Genomic DNA, 15,587 nt, shown 5'->3' with positions numbered 1-15,587 from the left:
GGTGCACAACCAGGTAGCAGTGGATATGATGAATGAATTTGTTTGCCTGGAAAGGTGAGCTGCCAGATGCACTCAATAATTCAGTGTTTGTAACAGACAGTGAATCAGCAGGCAAACACGCAGTGCTATGGCTGATTGATACACACTGGCGAAACAAAAAGCAGCGTCCCGTTGTTAATATTGTAATATGATCTATGGAAACTCTACGGTGTACCCCTTGTTATCCCTATAGTCTCAGTTGTTCTAGTTTGGCACAGAAAGCGCAGTAGATTTGACATTTACTAATTTAGTTGCTGGTGATAGTTGACCTCAAGTGAAATGGTTTTGTTCAGAGCCTTATCACAGGGTTAGTAGAATTTACCTGCCCACTATCCTTTTAATCCATCATTTATGTAGGTGTAATTGAGGAAGCCAAGTTGGCTTCAAGGCTTATCTAACATACACCTGATAATGGCAGTTATAAATATGGGGAGGTGATCTAATGATCACTAGATAAAGTCTGGATCACATGTAAGGGAGAGTCAGGTAGTGTGATAAGTGTAGATGAATGTAGTTTACACCCATGCTTGATATAGGGTTGATAAACTGAAGTGAAACAATACCGTTCTGATTAGAATGCACTGGGCAATTGGTAACAAAAATACATTTGGGTCAATAATTGATTTCAGAATGGCAAAAATGATTTTTGCTAACCACTTCCGCCTTGCTTTGGTTTCACCCAATCCTTTTCTCAGTCGTTGTCCCTGTAATTGACCTATGCTCTCCCACCTGAGAAAGCAGGATAATACACACACACCTAGACACGCGCACACAACCGCATTTCATTACCGTCCTCCACAGGCAGCAAGCTTGCAAGGGAGGAAGGGTGGGAGGGAAAGAGATAGCGACACAGCGAGAGAGCGAGACAGCGAGAGAGAGAGAGAGAGAGAGAGAGAGGAGCAGACAGAGCAAGGTGGGTATGTAGGGGAGCTGGAGCAGCAGAGGAAGGAGAAACGGCAAGAACACAAGAAAGACAGCAGTAAAGAGGGTGGGAGGGATAGAACCAGAGACAGATAGAAAGCCAGGGAGACAGAGAAGAAGCTGTGTGTGTTTCCTCCGCTGTTTTGCCGAGGCCATGGCAGGCACGGCGTCGGAGCCAGGCACCCAGTCCAGGGTGATGTTCCAGTCCGCAGATAAAACAGAGGAGCCTCCTCATCGCAAACTGGGCAAGCTGACTGTCAAATACAACCGCAAGGACCTGCAGAGGAGGCTGGATATTGAGGAGTGGATCGACGATCAGCTGCACCTGCTCTTCGACTGTGAGGTAGGTGGTGGACGTTAGTCTCGAGGGGCTGCGTGGGTACCCTGCAGGTCGTGGAGCGGTATAGTGCCTGAGGAGGGTCGGGTTTTCCAACGTGTGGCATGGAGGAAAGAGGAGAGCAATTTCCAAACAGAGGTGTGGTTGTGCGTGTTCGGTTCCCCAACGCTTTGCTCGCACAGAATACAGAACTTTGATTGTTTATGACTGCATTATCTGTGTAGTAGTTGACTATGGTATGGTGTTATAAATTAGCGAATCAGGCGTTTTTTATGATTTTACATGATTATAGATTATGATTATACATTGTATAACCTGATTGTATCCTGTATCATTTTCTGTACCTTGGTATCATTGAATGAACATTCCAAAACACAAAAAATCTTTCCAACATAAATATAGTTGGCTGATACAATTATACGGACCGACCCCCCCCCCTCCCCATGTCATAACTGCACTTCTGTTCGGTGTGGGGAGATTCAGTTATATCTGAGGCAGCATCTATTTCCTGGGGAGTCTCAGGGGATGCCATGGCAACAGAATCCTGGCTACTAAGTGAGTAGAAACGGCCCTGCTGGGTCAGAGGGGTTTATTCAGAACCATTCGTGTGATGCTAGTGATCAGATTATAACACAACTGTTTTAAGGATGGGGATTCTCATTCACTGGGGCAGTGAGTGGCCACAGATGACCTGAGGCTCTCCAAACAAAATACTGTCTCCACATATCACTCACCACTGCTTCAGGGCACAAGAGAGCTTCAAGCATGTGTGGTGTCCTCATACATTCTGAGTTCTGCAGAAAAGTTACATGTAGGGACTGGACTTTATCTGGAAAAAGTCCCATAATCTAGATTGGGCCCTGGGGCATTTTAAGGGAGGTCAGCATCTGGGGCTGGGCAGCCAGCACAAGGTTTGATCAGATTCCATTCCACAGATTGAGATGGGAAGGAGGCAGTTTTATTGCAGCCAGTCTCATGACAGACACCCAGTGTCTCCTCTCAGCTCATAGTCCATGTTCAGCCCAGAACAGGCCAGTGGAACGCTAATGTGAGCTAAGTAACTGTGATTTTACTGCTTTTTTTCTTTTGTAATATTTGCTAAGGTTCTTTAAAAATTATGTCTGAATCTGTTTTCATGCCTTTTCATCCTGGCTCCCTGTGGAAATCAAACCCAGAGCCCTGGTGCTGCAATGGCCCTGCTCTACCAACTGACCGTTAGATGATTGACTGACATTGTCCACATTAAGGCCGGGTGTCTCTGTAAAGCACTTTGTGACAACTGCTGTTGTAAAAAGGGCTTTATAAATAAATGTGATTGATTGATTGAAAATAAATTTGATTGATATTACCCTACTTGGGATAATATTGCATTATCTTGCAAGTTGGAGTAATTCCTCAACATCATTTATGAAACACTGATCCCATTTGTCTGTTTTCAAATTAGGGAGCACACGCTGTTTTTCACAGCCTGAGTTGACCTTCATTTCTATCCTACATTGTCTGCAGTCAGGACCCACATGGTCGACCTCAATAAATCCTAACCATGAGGATTTAGGAGCTTATGTCTTAATGTCAGATTTCAGAGGTGGCTAGACGAACGGTCTTGTCTGAGGTGGATTAGTTGTTTGTTAGACACCACCCGCTGGTGTGGCCAGGGGAGACATGGCTGGCCCAGGTGCCTTGACTAATGGCTCATTTTGCATTCATGAGAAGGCCGGTTACACTATGGTTGGGTACTCTGACTCTTCCGTGTGGAAGCATTTACAGCCCGCCCCATGTGAATAGCTGAATAATTTAGAGATGTCCTTAATTTATGCAGGCAGCATACTGGTTGGTTCTGGTGTGGGCTATAGCACTGGAACATGTTGCTGACTTCACACCTTTTAGGAAAATAGTCACCATTCTTATGTGACAAAGAAAAAATAAAATATTAAGGAAAAAGGTATGTGAAAAACACTTCAGAACGGACCTAGATCTTTTGCCTGGGGTGGTCCAGCATTCTAAACCACTGTCTCTGGTGACCACAAACCTTTAGTATGGCTCAAAAAATTTATTGTTAAAAGATACCTTTATTGTTTACTCTTTGCAGATGTACAGGTGCTGGTCATAAAATTAGAATATCATCAAAAAGTTGATTTATTTCATTAATTCCATTCAAAAAGTGAAACTTGTATATTATATTCATTCATTACACACAGACTGATATATTTCAAATGTTTATTTATTTTAATTGTGATGATTATAACTGACAACTAATGAAAATCCCAAATTCAGTATCTCCAAAAATTTGAATATTACTTAAGACCGATACAAAAAAAATATTTTTAGAAATGTTGGCCAACTGAAAAGTATGAAGATGAAAAGTATGAGCATGTACAGCACTCAATACTTAGTTGGGGCTCCTTTTGCCTGAATTACTGCAGCAATGCGGCGTGGCATGGAGTCGATCAGTCTGTGGCACTGCTCAGGTGTTATGAGAGCCCAGGTTGCTCTGATAGTGGCTTTCAGCTCTTCTGCATTGTTGGGTCTGGCGTATCGCATCTTCCTCTTCACAATACCCCATAGATTTTCTATAGGGTTAAGGTCAGGTGAGTTTGCTGGCCAATTAAGAACAGGGATACCATGGTCCTTAAACCAGGTACTGGTAGCTTTGGCACTGTGTGCAGGTAAATTAAATCTGCATCTGCATAAAGTTGGTCAGCAGCAGGAAGCATGAAATGCTCTAAAACTTCCTGGTAGATGGCTGCATTGACCTTGGACCTCAGAAAACACAGTGGGCCAACACCAGCAGATGACATGGCACCCCAAACTATCACTGACTGTGGAAACTTTACACTGGACTTCAAGCAACGTGGATTCTGTGCTTATCTTCTCTTCCTCCAGACTCTGGGACCTTGATTTCCAAAGGAAATGCAAAATGTACTTTCATCAGAGAACATAACTCAGCAGCAGTCCAGTCCTTTTTGTCTTTAGCCCAGGCGAGACGCTTCTGACGCTGAGTCTTGTTCAAGAGTGGCTTGACACAAGGAATGTGACAGCTGAAACCCATGTCTTGCATACGTCTGTGCGTGGTGGTTCTTTAAGCACTGACTCCAGCTGCAGTCCACTCTTTGTGAATCTCCCCCACATTTTTGAATGGGTTTTGTTTCACAATCCTCTCCAGGGTGCGGTTATCCCTATTGCTTGTACACCTTTTTCTACCACATCTTTTCCTTCCCTTCGCCTCTCTATTAATGTGCTTGGACACAGAGCTCTGTGAACAGCCAGCCTCTTTAGCAATGACCTTTTATGTCTTGCCCTCCTTGTGCACGGTGTCAATGGTCGTCTTTTGGACAGCTGTCAAGTCAGCAGTCTTCCCCATGGTTGTGTTGCCTACAGAACTAGATTGAGAGACTGTTTAAAGGCCTTTGCAGGTGTTTTGAGTTAATTAGCTAATTACAGTGTGGCACCAGGTGTCTTCAATATTGAACCTTTTCACAATATTCAAATTTTCTGAGATACTGAATTTGGGGTTTTCATTAGTTGTCAGTTATAATCATCAAAATTAAAAGAAATAAACACTTGAAATATATCAGTCTGGGTGGAATGAACATTATACTAGTTTCACTCTTTGAATGGAATTCCTGAAATAAATCAACTTTTTGATGATATTCTAATTTTATGACCAGCACCTGTACTTTAGAGTCATTATTTGGGGTCATTATTCATTAACAAATGCATGATAAGGCTTGTATTTCAATGTATACAGTATTAAATGCTAGTTGCTTCCTTATTTAACTTGTCACAAACATTGGCCTCTTCAGATGACCTCAGAAACATTATTGTATGGCATGTGAATCCGCTTTGGTATGTTTTTATTGGTGGCAACACAAACCTCTTCCAAGAAAACAGAAGGGATATTAGTAAAGGATATTAACGATTAAATCAGTCTCGCCTGAGTTCAAAATCAGCCTCTTTTTTAAACAACTCTCGTTTTTTGTATAAGTTGATGTGTTTACAATGACTGTAAATGACTAAAACTGATTTTCTTTTTGAAAATGTTGGGAAAAGTTGCTGATTATTTAGAAAAAAGTTTAATTAATAATAATAATAATTGAACAAATATAAATCAAAAAGTAAAAATAACTTTATCCAGGTCTGTCTACACATGTTAAGTTTAAAGCAAGGTTTCTAGATTAAATAGTGTAGGATCTACATAACAAATCAATTCATAACCAGGTTATAGAACCCATTTCATATCCACAACTGTATTCATTTAGGTTAATAGTGATTTCTTTTTTTCTTTTTTTCCCTTCTGTTTGAGCTACTATATACAGGTATACATATATATATATTTTTAAAATCTTTATGGTGTCCGGCCCTTAAAAATCGTATCGACAAAACCACCTTCCCACCATAATAAACAGCATCTCTTATGTGTCACATACCACATTGAAATTAACAAGCAGTTACCTAGCACCAATTGACAATATGTACACATGATCATGGCTTTATGAACTCACAAGAAAACTTTTATATTGATATGTCTCAGTTTGTATGGAAATGATCCCACTCATGGTTTACTCTCAGATTTGTGCTCATGCATGTTTGGTAAATGATGTCCCATGACTTTGGGCCTTTTGATTGTGCCAAAATTTCTTTCTCTTTTCTCTCTGGCAAAGCTTACAGCACTTCAACAGATTTGTTTATGTTTTTGAAGTTGAAAGGACCTCTGATGTTATGTCCAAACACCAGCTCATTCGGACTGAAACACAGAGACTCTTGAATGACTTATGTGCTACAAACAGTAGTAGAGGTAACCCTTCATACTTGACTTCAATATCTGAATAAATATTTTATGAGCACCATGGGACTCTGGGTGATATGCAGTACAGGGGCACTGGGTGAAACCAAACGTCTGTAGTGTTTGCTTGACAACATTTGACATGTAATTCAAACCTGGGGTTTTCCAAATATTGAAGACAAATTCACAAGGGCCTTAATAACAATGGGTTTCTAATTGGAATGACCTCAGAGAAAGGAATAATGGCACATTAAATCAAACATGGTTGATTACCAATATTTAAGCAAAGGACCAATGCAGTTCACGAAAAACTGCTGCAACGTTTATTAAATTCAGGTATTGGCTGCAAAGATGCAACAAGCAGTGTTTGATTGGTTTCCCTGTCCACCAGCCTACGTAACAGCCTCCTGTTTTAGTTCAGGCCAAAATAAGTTAAGGAATAAATACTGAACTCTTAAAGTATTTGGATAGTAACACATTTTTTGATATTTTTGTCTCTGTATTATAACAACAGATTTGAAATTATTCAAAGACTATGCAGTTAAGTGCAGGTTTTCAGCTTCATTTGAAGTTATGTTTATTAATATCGGATGGTAAATTTTTTTGGGATAATTAAAGCACGTTGTCTACATTGTCCCCCCATCATATTTTAGGGACTTCTTAACATTATGTATAATAACGTAGTCATGTTAAGTACTTAGTTGCATAACTTTTACATAGTCTGCAACCCATAGGCATCAGCAGACATTGGATACTTTCCATGGTGATGTTCTTTCAGGTCAGTAATGCAACCATCTTCCGTTCCTGTTTGTTTTGTTTTTGCCATCAGTCTTGTCTGTAGCATGTGAAAAGCATTGACAATTGGATTCAGGTTGGCTGATTGACTAGGTCAATCAAGAACTTTCTTTGGCACTGAAACCTGCTTGGTACCTAGGGCATTGTGTTTTGGGGTAATTGTCCTAAAGCATGATAAAGGGCAGGCAAATGGGTTTGTTGGATCTAAGGAGACAAAAAGTTTCTGTCTTGTTTCGGTAAGTGAGCCAGTGAGCCAGTCCCAGTTGCAGTCATACATGCTCAAAACACCCCCACCCAATTTCAGTATGTCAGTTCCTTCTTTTTTCCAGTTTCCTCTTACCATCACTCTTCAATATTTAAATCTTTGTTTTTTCTGTCCAAAACCTCTTTCCATAAATTTGAAATGGGCTCTATTATACACTTTTGAGGTCATCCTGTTGCAGTACAGCCACTGTAGTTTGGCTACTGTGTTCTTTGGAGGGTAGTGGCTGACATTCATGCCTACCTCCTAGAGAGTGTTCTTGATCTGTTAGACAGTAGTTGTTATTATTATGAGCAATCTGTGGTCTTCCACTGCAGAGGCTTTTCTTGGTCTACCAGCTAATTTGCCGTTTGTGCCATTTGTGCACACCAGTGCTTTATTTCACTAATGCTGCAAACACATCTTCGTAATAGGAAACAGCTGTGAAGCCAGTTGTCAAATTTGGCACCCTAAAATGGGGGTACAGTGGGTGCTGTCATTTCTAGATGATTAATCAGATACCTTTTAGGCTTACAGCACTTAACTTAAGCAATTTGTAGCATTTCAAAACCGAAATGCTGTAGTATTGAGAAAATTTAATTGTCATTTCACAGTATAGTCATATGTTTTGTTAACCTTAAGATGTCCAAGATGCACTTTTAAGTTACCAAAGCCTGTAACAGGTGAGATACCATCTAATATGTATAAATCATAGTTTAAAGCACCTTTACAGGCTGTAGTGTTTCTTGACAGCTGCTTGGGTACAGTTAAATTATGCTCATGATGCATTTATATGATGTCAATATTAAATGGATGAATATAATGTATGTAGCAACCTCTTTAAATTGAAATACCCCTAATGAACCCATAGGCTGTGTTGGCATGAACACAAAGATCATCATACATAGGTCATCGTATCCTGATAAAATCCCTCAGCATAAAATTACTCATTAAAATAGAAGTTGTAATCCATATGGTGGGGGCTAAAATCATACTCCAAAAACTGCTTTGTTATTCATGTATTCAACAGTAACTGCCAACATTCATTTTAATTAATGTCAAATGTTTTCCTAACTTTAAAATGCTGCCAAGACATTTACAGCCCTAGCTATTCAATCAATCAAATGTATTTATAAAGCCCTTTTTACATCAGCAGTTGTCACAAAGTGCTTTTACAAAACACCCAGCCTTAAACCCCAAAGAGCAAACAACAGTAGTGTTGAATTTCAGTGGCTAGGAAAAACTCCCTAAGAAGGCCGAAATTTAGGAAGAAACCTAGAGAGGACCCAGGCTCAGAGGGGTGACCTGTGGGCTGATAAATGCATGTGGGCTGAGTCCAGAGTCTATTTAAACTTAGTCCAGGTCAGAAGCATGACCAGATGGACAAGGAAAGGGACAACACGGGAGAGGGGGAGGTGTCAGCACAGTGGCAGCTGAAATCGTCAGGTATAGTCTTGATCTGCAACACAAACAGGAGGTCTTTGGACAGGGACAGCAAGGGGTCTTTCAAGCCAGGTACTCTTCAGGTGCGGGCCAGGACCTCATGTCCTCCTAAATTTCAAAACAGCAGGAGACAGGGAACATTTAGAAAATGCATTCCTTATATTTACAAGGATTTATAGTGGAGAAGGGGTACTGACCCTACTCCCTTAGCACAATAATATAGCAACGTAAGACCTTGGGGCTGAGACAGGGGGGTCCGGTGACACTGTGGCCCTATATGGGGGAGGCCCCAGACAGGGCCCAACAGGCAGGAAATCAATCCACCCACATTGCCAAGCATCAACCAAAGGGACACACACCAACCGCAACCACCCTGAATGAGGGCCGAGTATTGCCAGCAGATTACAGCCCAGTTGCGCAACAGAGAGACAACAACAAGCCAGTGACTCCACCCATGAATGGCATTGGAGAGAGGGCGTCCGTGCTGTAGAGATTAGTCTTTAGTAGACACTTGAAAGTTTGCACTGAGTTTTCATTTCTAACCTTAATTGGCAAATCATTCCACAGTAGTGGAGCTCTATGAGAGAAGGCCCTGCCTCTGGTTGTTTGTTTAGAAATTCTAGGTACAATTAAAAGGCCTGCATTTAAGCTTACGTGTAGGTATGGCTGGATACTTTCAGCGAGGTAAGTAGGAGCAAGTCCATGTATTGATTGATAGGTTAAACAATAAAACCTTAAAAATCAGCCCTAAACCTAACAGGCAGCCATTGTAAAGAGGCTAGTACTGGAATAATGTGTTAAATTTTTTTCTAGTTAGGATTCTAGCAGCTGTGTGTAGCACTAATTGAAGTTTATTTATTGATTTGTCAGGGTTACCGGAAAGAAGAGCATTGCAGTAATCTTATCTAGAAGTCACAAAGCTATGGATTAGTTTTTCTACATCAGTTTTTGATTGAAAGTTTCAAAGATGAAAATAAGCAAATCTTGAGACATATTTTCTATGTCAAAGGATAGGTCAGAGTCAAGGGTAACACTGAGGTTTCTTACAGTTTTTTGGGATACGACCATGCAGTTGTTGAGGTTCTGCCAACAAAGCTCTTTGTTTCTTGAGTCCTAAAATAAACATTTCTGTTTTTCTTAAGTTTAAAACCAAGAAGTTCTCTGTCATCCACTTCCTAATATCCTAAACGCATGCTTCCAAAGTAGCTAATTTTGGGGCTTCTCCATGCTTCATTGAAATACACTCACCTAAAGGATTATTAGGAACACCTGTTCAATTTCTCATTAATGCAATTATCTAATCAACCAATCACATGGCAGTTGCTTCAATGCTTTTAGGGGTGTGGTCCTGGTCAAGACAATCTCCTGAACTCCAAACTGAATGTCAGAATGGGAAAGAAAGGTGATTTAAGCAATTTTGAGCGTGGCATGGTTGTTGGTGATAGACGGGCCGGTCTGAGTATTACACAATCTGCTCAGTTACTGGGATTTTCACGCACAACCATTTCTAGGGTTTACAAAGAATGGTGTGAAAAGGGAAAAACATCCAGTTTGTGGCAGTCCTATGGGCGAAAATGCCTTGTTGATGCTAGAGGTCAGAGGAGAATGGGCTGACTGATTCAAGCTGATAGAAGAGCAACTTTGACTGAAATAACCACTCGTTACAACCGAGGTATGCAGCAAAGCATTTGTGAAGCCACAACACGCACAACCTTGAGGCAGTTGGGCTACAACAGCAGAAGACCCCACCGGGTACCACTGATTTCCACTACAAATATGAAAAAGAGGCTACAATTTGCATGAGCTCACCAAAATTGGACAATTGAAGACTGGAAGAATGTTGCCTGGTCTGATGAGTCTTAATTTCTGTTGAGACATTCAGATGGTAGAGTCAGAATTTGGCATAACAGAATGAGAACATGGATCCATCATCCCTTGTTAACACTGTGCAGGGTGGTGGTGGTGGTGTAATGGTGTGGGGGATGTTTTCTTGGCACACTTTAGGCCCCTTAGTGCCAATTGGGCATCGTTTAAATGCCACGGGCTACCTGAGCATTGTTTCTGACCATGTCCATCCCTTAATGACCACCATGTACCCATCCTCTGATGGCTACTTCCAGCAGGAGAATGCACCATGTCACAAAGCTTGAATCATTTCAAATTAGTTTCTTGAACATGACAATGAGTTCACTGTACTGAAATGGCCCCCACAGTCACCAGATCTCAACCCAATAGAGCATCTTTGGGATGTGGTGGAACGGGAGCTTCGTGCCCTGGATGTGCATCCCACAAATCTCCATCAACTGCAAGATACTATCCTATCAATATGGGCCAACATTTCTAAAGAATGCTTTCAGCGCCTTGTTGAATCAATGCCACGTAGAATTAAGGCAGTTCTGAAGGCGAAAGGGGGTCAAACACAGTATTAGTATGGTGTTCCTAATAATCCTTTTGGTGAGTGTATATAACTGTGTGTCATCAGCATAACAGCGAAAATGTATATTGTGATTCCGGATTACATCACCCAGAGACAGCATATATAGTGAGAACAATAATGGGCCCAGAACCGAGCCTTGAGGAACACCAAAACATACCTTTGATTTGTCAGAGGAAAGGCCATCCACACATTGCCCCGGCTGCCATTTTGCTCTGCTTTGATTACATAATTAGACAAACAAAAAGCATTCAACCACACACAGTATACAACACCGAAGAGCTACTGGAAATTCATAAATGTTTCCCCCTTCTAAAGTTTCCCTCTCATTAATATTCTGGGGTGCTGTCCATCGCCCTGCGGTCTCAAGGCAGAGTCAGGCCGAGGGAGGATCACTGCGTATCCGTGGTTTGCTGGCCCAGCACAGCCCTGCATGGCCTGCTCCTGTGGAATATTGCCAGTCTGCAGAATCACAGTCAGACCTGGCAGCGTTTATGAATTACAGGGATACACAGGGGACTCTGGACGGGCTGTAGATCTCTTCCGCCACTTGGCACTGGCCTCATCGATTAGATATCTCCTCATCCAGAAACCTGCCATCTTCCACAGACCTGCCATTAAACCCCCCTAACTGGAAAATTCTTTTTTTAAAGGCCCTTTACTTGTCAAATCTGAAACTACACCTGCTGACTCTGGTTATTTCCGTGCTTAGCCTTCTGTGTCCTGAAGGATGCTGTCATTGTTTCCTCTCTGTAAACGGTCTTTAAATGGGAAATATCAGCCAGATTGATTACAATTACCTCAGTGTTTGTGTTATATTTGCAGAATCTTTGAAATGTGTGTGTGATATTTGCAATGTTTCTCGAAATTGGCAGACACTCATTCACATACTGGTCTTGTAACTTACATTGCCAGGAGATACAGTGGGGAGAACATGTACAAGTCTATAATTTCTATCATAGGTACTCTTCAACTGTGAGTGACGGAATCTAAAACAAAAATCCAGAAAATCACATTGTATGATTTTGAAGTAATTAATTTGCATTTTATTGCATGACATAAGTATTTGATACATCAGAAAATCTTTGGAGGGAGCTGAAAGTCCGTATTGCCCAGCGACAGCCCCGAAACTTGAAGGATCTGGAGAAGGTCTGTATGGAGGAGTGGGCCAAATCCCTGCTGCAGTGTGTGAAAACCTGGTCAAGAACTACAGGAAACCTGTGATCTCTGTATTTGCAAACAAAGGTTTCTGTACCAAATATTAAGTTCTGCTTTTCTGATGTATCAAATACATACGTCATGCAATAAAATGCAAATTAATTACTTAAAAATCATACAATGTGATTTTCTGGATTTTTGTTTTAGATTCCGTCTCTCACAGTTGAAGTGTACCTATGATATAAATTACAGACCTCTACATGCTTTGTAAGTAGGAAAACCTGCAAAATCGGCAGTGTATGAAATACATGTTCTCCCCACTGTAACTGGATTACTGTGAACTCTGGTTACATGGTTTTCTGAGTTAATAGGATAAGGAGATTTCCAGGTTTGTATCAGGTTATGATAAATTACATTAGATCACAGAGATTCTTAAATTCCGTAAGAATTTATTGTAACTCGAGGAATCCACACATAGAAACCTTTATAACGTTATTTCAAAGCTATTAATGATAAATAGCGTCCATAACTTGCTTTCAGTTTAAATCCCTGCCTAATACATTAAAAATACAAGAATAATTAATACAAATAAATATTATACAAGCCTAGAAAATGTATGGTATTTCTAAAAGCAGTATTTTAATATCCTTTAAAATGTTTTCTGTAACTGAGATTCTCTGGCATGCTATTCCAGAGGATAATGGCTGAACCTCAGCAAACATTTTGGTTCTGACCTTTAGAACAAGAGAAAATGTAAAAAGCGGGAGTCATCGACAGTTGTTCATTAAATATACAATAATGAAAATACAATTAAAAGACTACACTGGGACTCAAGGTCGAAGTAGGGGCTCCTGAGCTCTACAATGGTCTGAGGGCACCTGCAAGCTCAATAATGGTTGTAACGATCTGGGTTCATATTCTAGTTACAGCATATCAACAGAGCACTGGCAGTTCCACAAAGAGCGGTGCAAATAGCTCACCATTTCTGTTAGAAGGACTGGGCAGGGAGTGTTACCTAGCCACACTTTGTAATAATGACTCCTCATGCAGCAAGCTAAATTGTTGTTGTTAGCCAGAGGAACACTCTCCTTCAACCCTATATCCTGGTTGAGCAAGTAATGGGAGAAAAGGCTGACTGGCTCGATAGGATGTGCTTTTTGTCTGTTGTCACTGACCACTTCTTTCAGTCTCTTCCTATCTCTGTCTTTTCAGGAGGACGAGATCCCAGAGTTAGAGATTGACATAGAAGAGTTGCTGGAGTTGTCAGACGGGGAACAGCGGTCCAGACTGCAGGTGAGTGAGCCCACAATTTACTCCACAACAGAGACAACCAGAAACATGTAGGTATCTAGAATAAGATTACAGTACTCCAGTCATTTATTTCTTCCAACATTCCTTTCAACATAGTATAAAACAAGATCATTACAGACAAACGCAAACAGGGAAAACAGAAACATTTAACAAATGCTGAGCTTTTTCTATACAAAAGCCACTTGGTGGGTCCCAGTATTAGGAAGAAATGTACACTTCAGCTTTGCCCTTGTTTACTTCAGACACAAACCAGTGAATATGCATTTAACAATGTAAGGTAATTGCTTTACAAGCTCTTGACCTCAGTTTTTGGCATTGCACAATGTTTTACGTGAAAGAGCAATGTTCACTGCACTTCCTGAAGCTATGTTTGTTTATATCTACTTTCAGGAATTACTGCAAGAATGTGGCAAGCCAAAAGAGGTGAGACACAAGCTTGCATAATTCCCATGGTCATATATCGAAAAAGAAAATTTTTTTCCAAGTGCCCATTTTCTATCTACAAAGTAATTGTGATTCAGCAGTCCCCTGCTCAAACTCAGTGTGAGAAAGAGTGAGTTGAACTGTCTGTCAGTTGCTACAACAGGTAGCATAAACTCATTTTCTCTTCTTTTCCTGCAGGACTTCATCAATGGGCTGCTTTATAGAATGAAGGGTCTACGCAAAATGTCAGGGTCCCTGAAGAAATAATTTAAGGACAAAGAACGAAGACAACGTGAAACTTCCTGATCTCCCCGACCCACCGCGTCATTGCCTGGCATTCTGGATGTGGTGTGTGCAGTAACATGCTGATGGAACCCTCTTTCTGCACACATGGGTCAATATTGGTCTGTAAAAAGAACTATGGGTTTTGATTGGTGTTTTTTATTATGTTATTTATGGACAGTTTTAAAATGTTGATTCCACCGAGTACATGTACCAGTAATAATATGTTTTGTCTATTACTCACACAGAATGTTCTGTTTTTGTGTAAGACTGTATATTTGTGTTTGCCTATTTATGTACATATATTTTTGTTCTGATTACGGTGTTGTGCGTCAATAAAAGCTGCTTTTTTGAGACACAGCTCTGGATGTCTAGCTGTTTATGGACGACTTGATCATTTTTAGAAGGGCAGAGGGTGTAAAACCTAAAACCTGTAAGCTCAACACTGGAGAGACTGCAAGATGAGACAAGCCAGCAGAAATAGGACAGCGGAAATGGCAGCCCCCACAGCCCTAAGGCAGTTTTACCTCTCTGCTATTGTGGCGCAGTCGACATTCTTCCTAATGCCTGACTTCAACCATCAATATACAATTCAATTCGGCACCAGTGGATGAATCTGCATCATCAAGCATTCCAAAATTATATATGCAGAGTATTCTAAATATTCTGCATATATAACAGAGATGCTTTGATACAAATTACACATATATTTATTAAAGGGCATCTCTGTCCCTTGTTGTGCTCATGATGTGAAACAGATTCTCAATTTCACGACATGCCTGAAATTCATCTCTGTGATTGGAAGTAAAAACTGTTTGAAAAAGAAAACCCAATCTGCATCCATTACTGCCTGTGGTCATTGTATGAGATAACCATGATAGGCAAACACAGAGAAGTCCTCCATCTGGCCCTAATGGACATAATCCCTGGAGTTGAGCTTCGTTATGGCCCTCCAGAGTCAGCCAGACAGTAATGCACCCAAATGAAACTGCACTCTGGCCCTCTCTCTCAGTCATACAAGTTAATTTAGTAAAGGGTTCCATTACAGTAATTCTCCTGATTTTTCATCCTCCCACCTAGCTTTTCTGTGGCTGTCCTGGTGTATGAGTGGTGAAACCTGGAGGAGGATGCCAAAGGAGCGACAATTTATGATGGTTATTTTAGCCATGGGAGAAGTAGGGCACACAGAGGGGATATCACTTTTCATCTGATATCTTTGCAGACACTGTTTACATTCCTTCCATCTACATTACAAGCAGCTACAGAAAAAACGAAAATAATGTCAAGAGTCCCAGCCGAAGATAGATTACAACGGAGACTGACAAAAAAACTGCCTCTGACAGTACTATCTGGGACCATGCATCATACCAAATGTGCAATTTATTTGTGCAATGTACATGTGAGGTTGTCACTGAGTGTC

General features: G+C 40.8%; 1 protein-coding gene across 1 annotated transcript; it reads left to right on the top strand.

Moving 5' to 3' along the window:
- The first annotated feature begins 977 nt into the window (after positions 1–977).
- Positions 978–14,525, top strand: zgc:162989 (protein phosphatase 1 regulatory subunit 14B). The gene is given in 4 exon segments (NM_001310928.1): positions 978–1,303; positions 13,364–13,444; positions 13,853–13,885; positions 14,084–14,525. Coding segments are annotated over 4 exon segments (372 nt in total). The 5' UTR covers positions 978–1,114; the 3' UTR covers positions 14,153–14,525.
- Positions 14,526–15,587: the final 1,062 nt, after the last annotated feature.

This window comes from Esox lucius, chromosome 15 (genome assembly GCF_011004845.1).
Source record: "Esox lucius isolate fEsoLuc1 chromosome 15, fEsoLuc1.pri, whole genome shotgun sequence".
NCBI classification, from domain to species: domain Eukaryota; kingdom Metazoa; phylum Chordata; class Actinopteri; order Esociformes; family Esocidae; genus Esox; species Esox lucius.
Note: the sequence above shows the minus strand (reverse complement) of the source record. Positions and strands in the feature narration are given on the sequence as shown.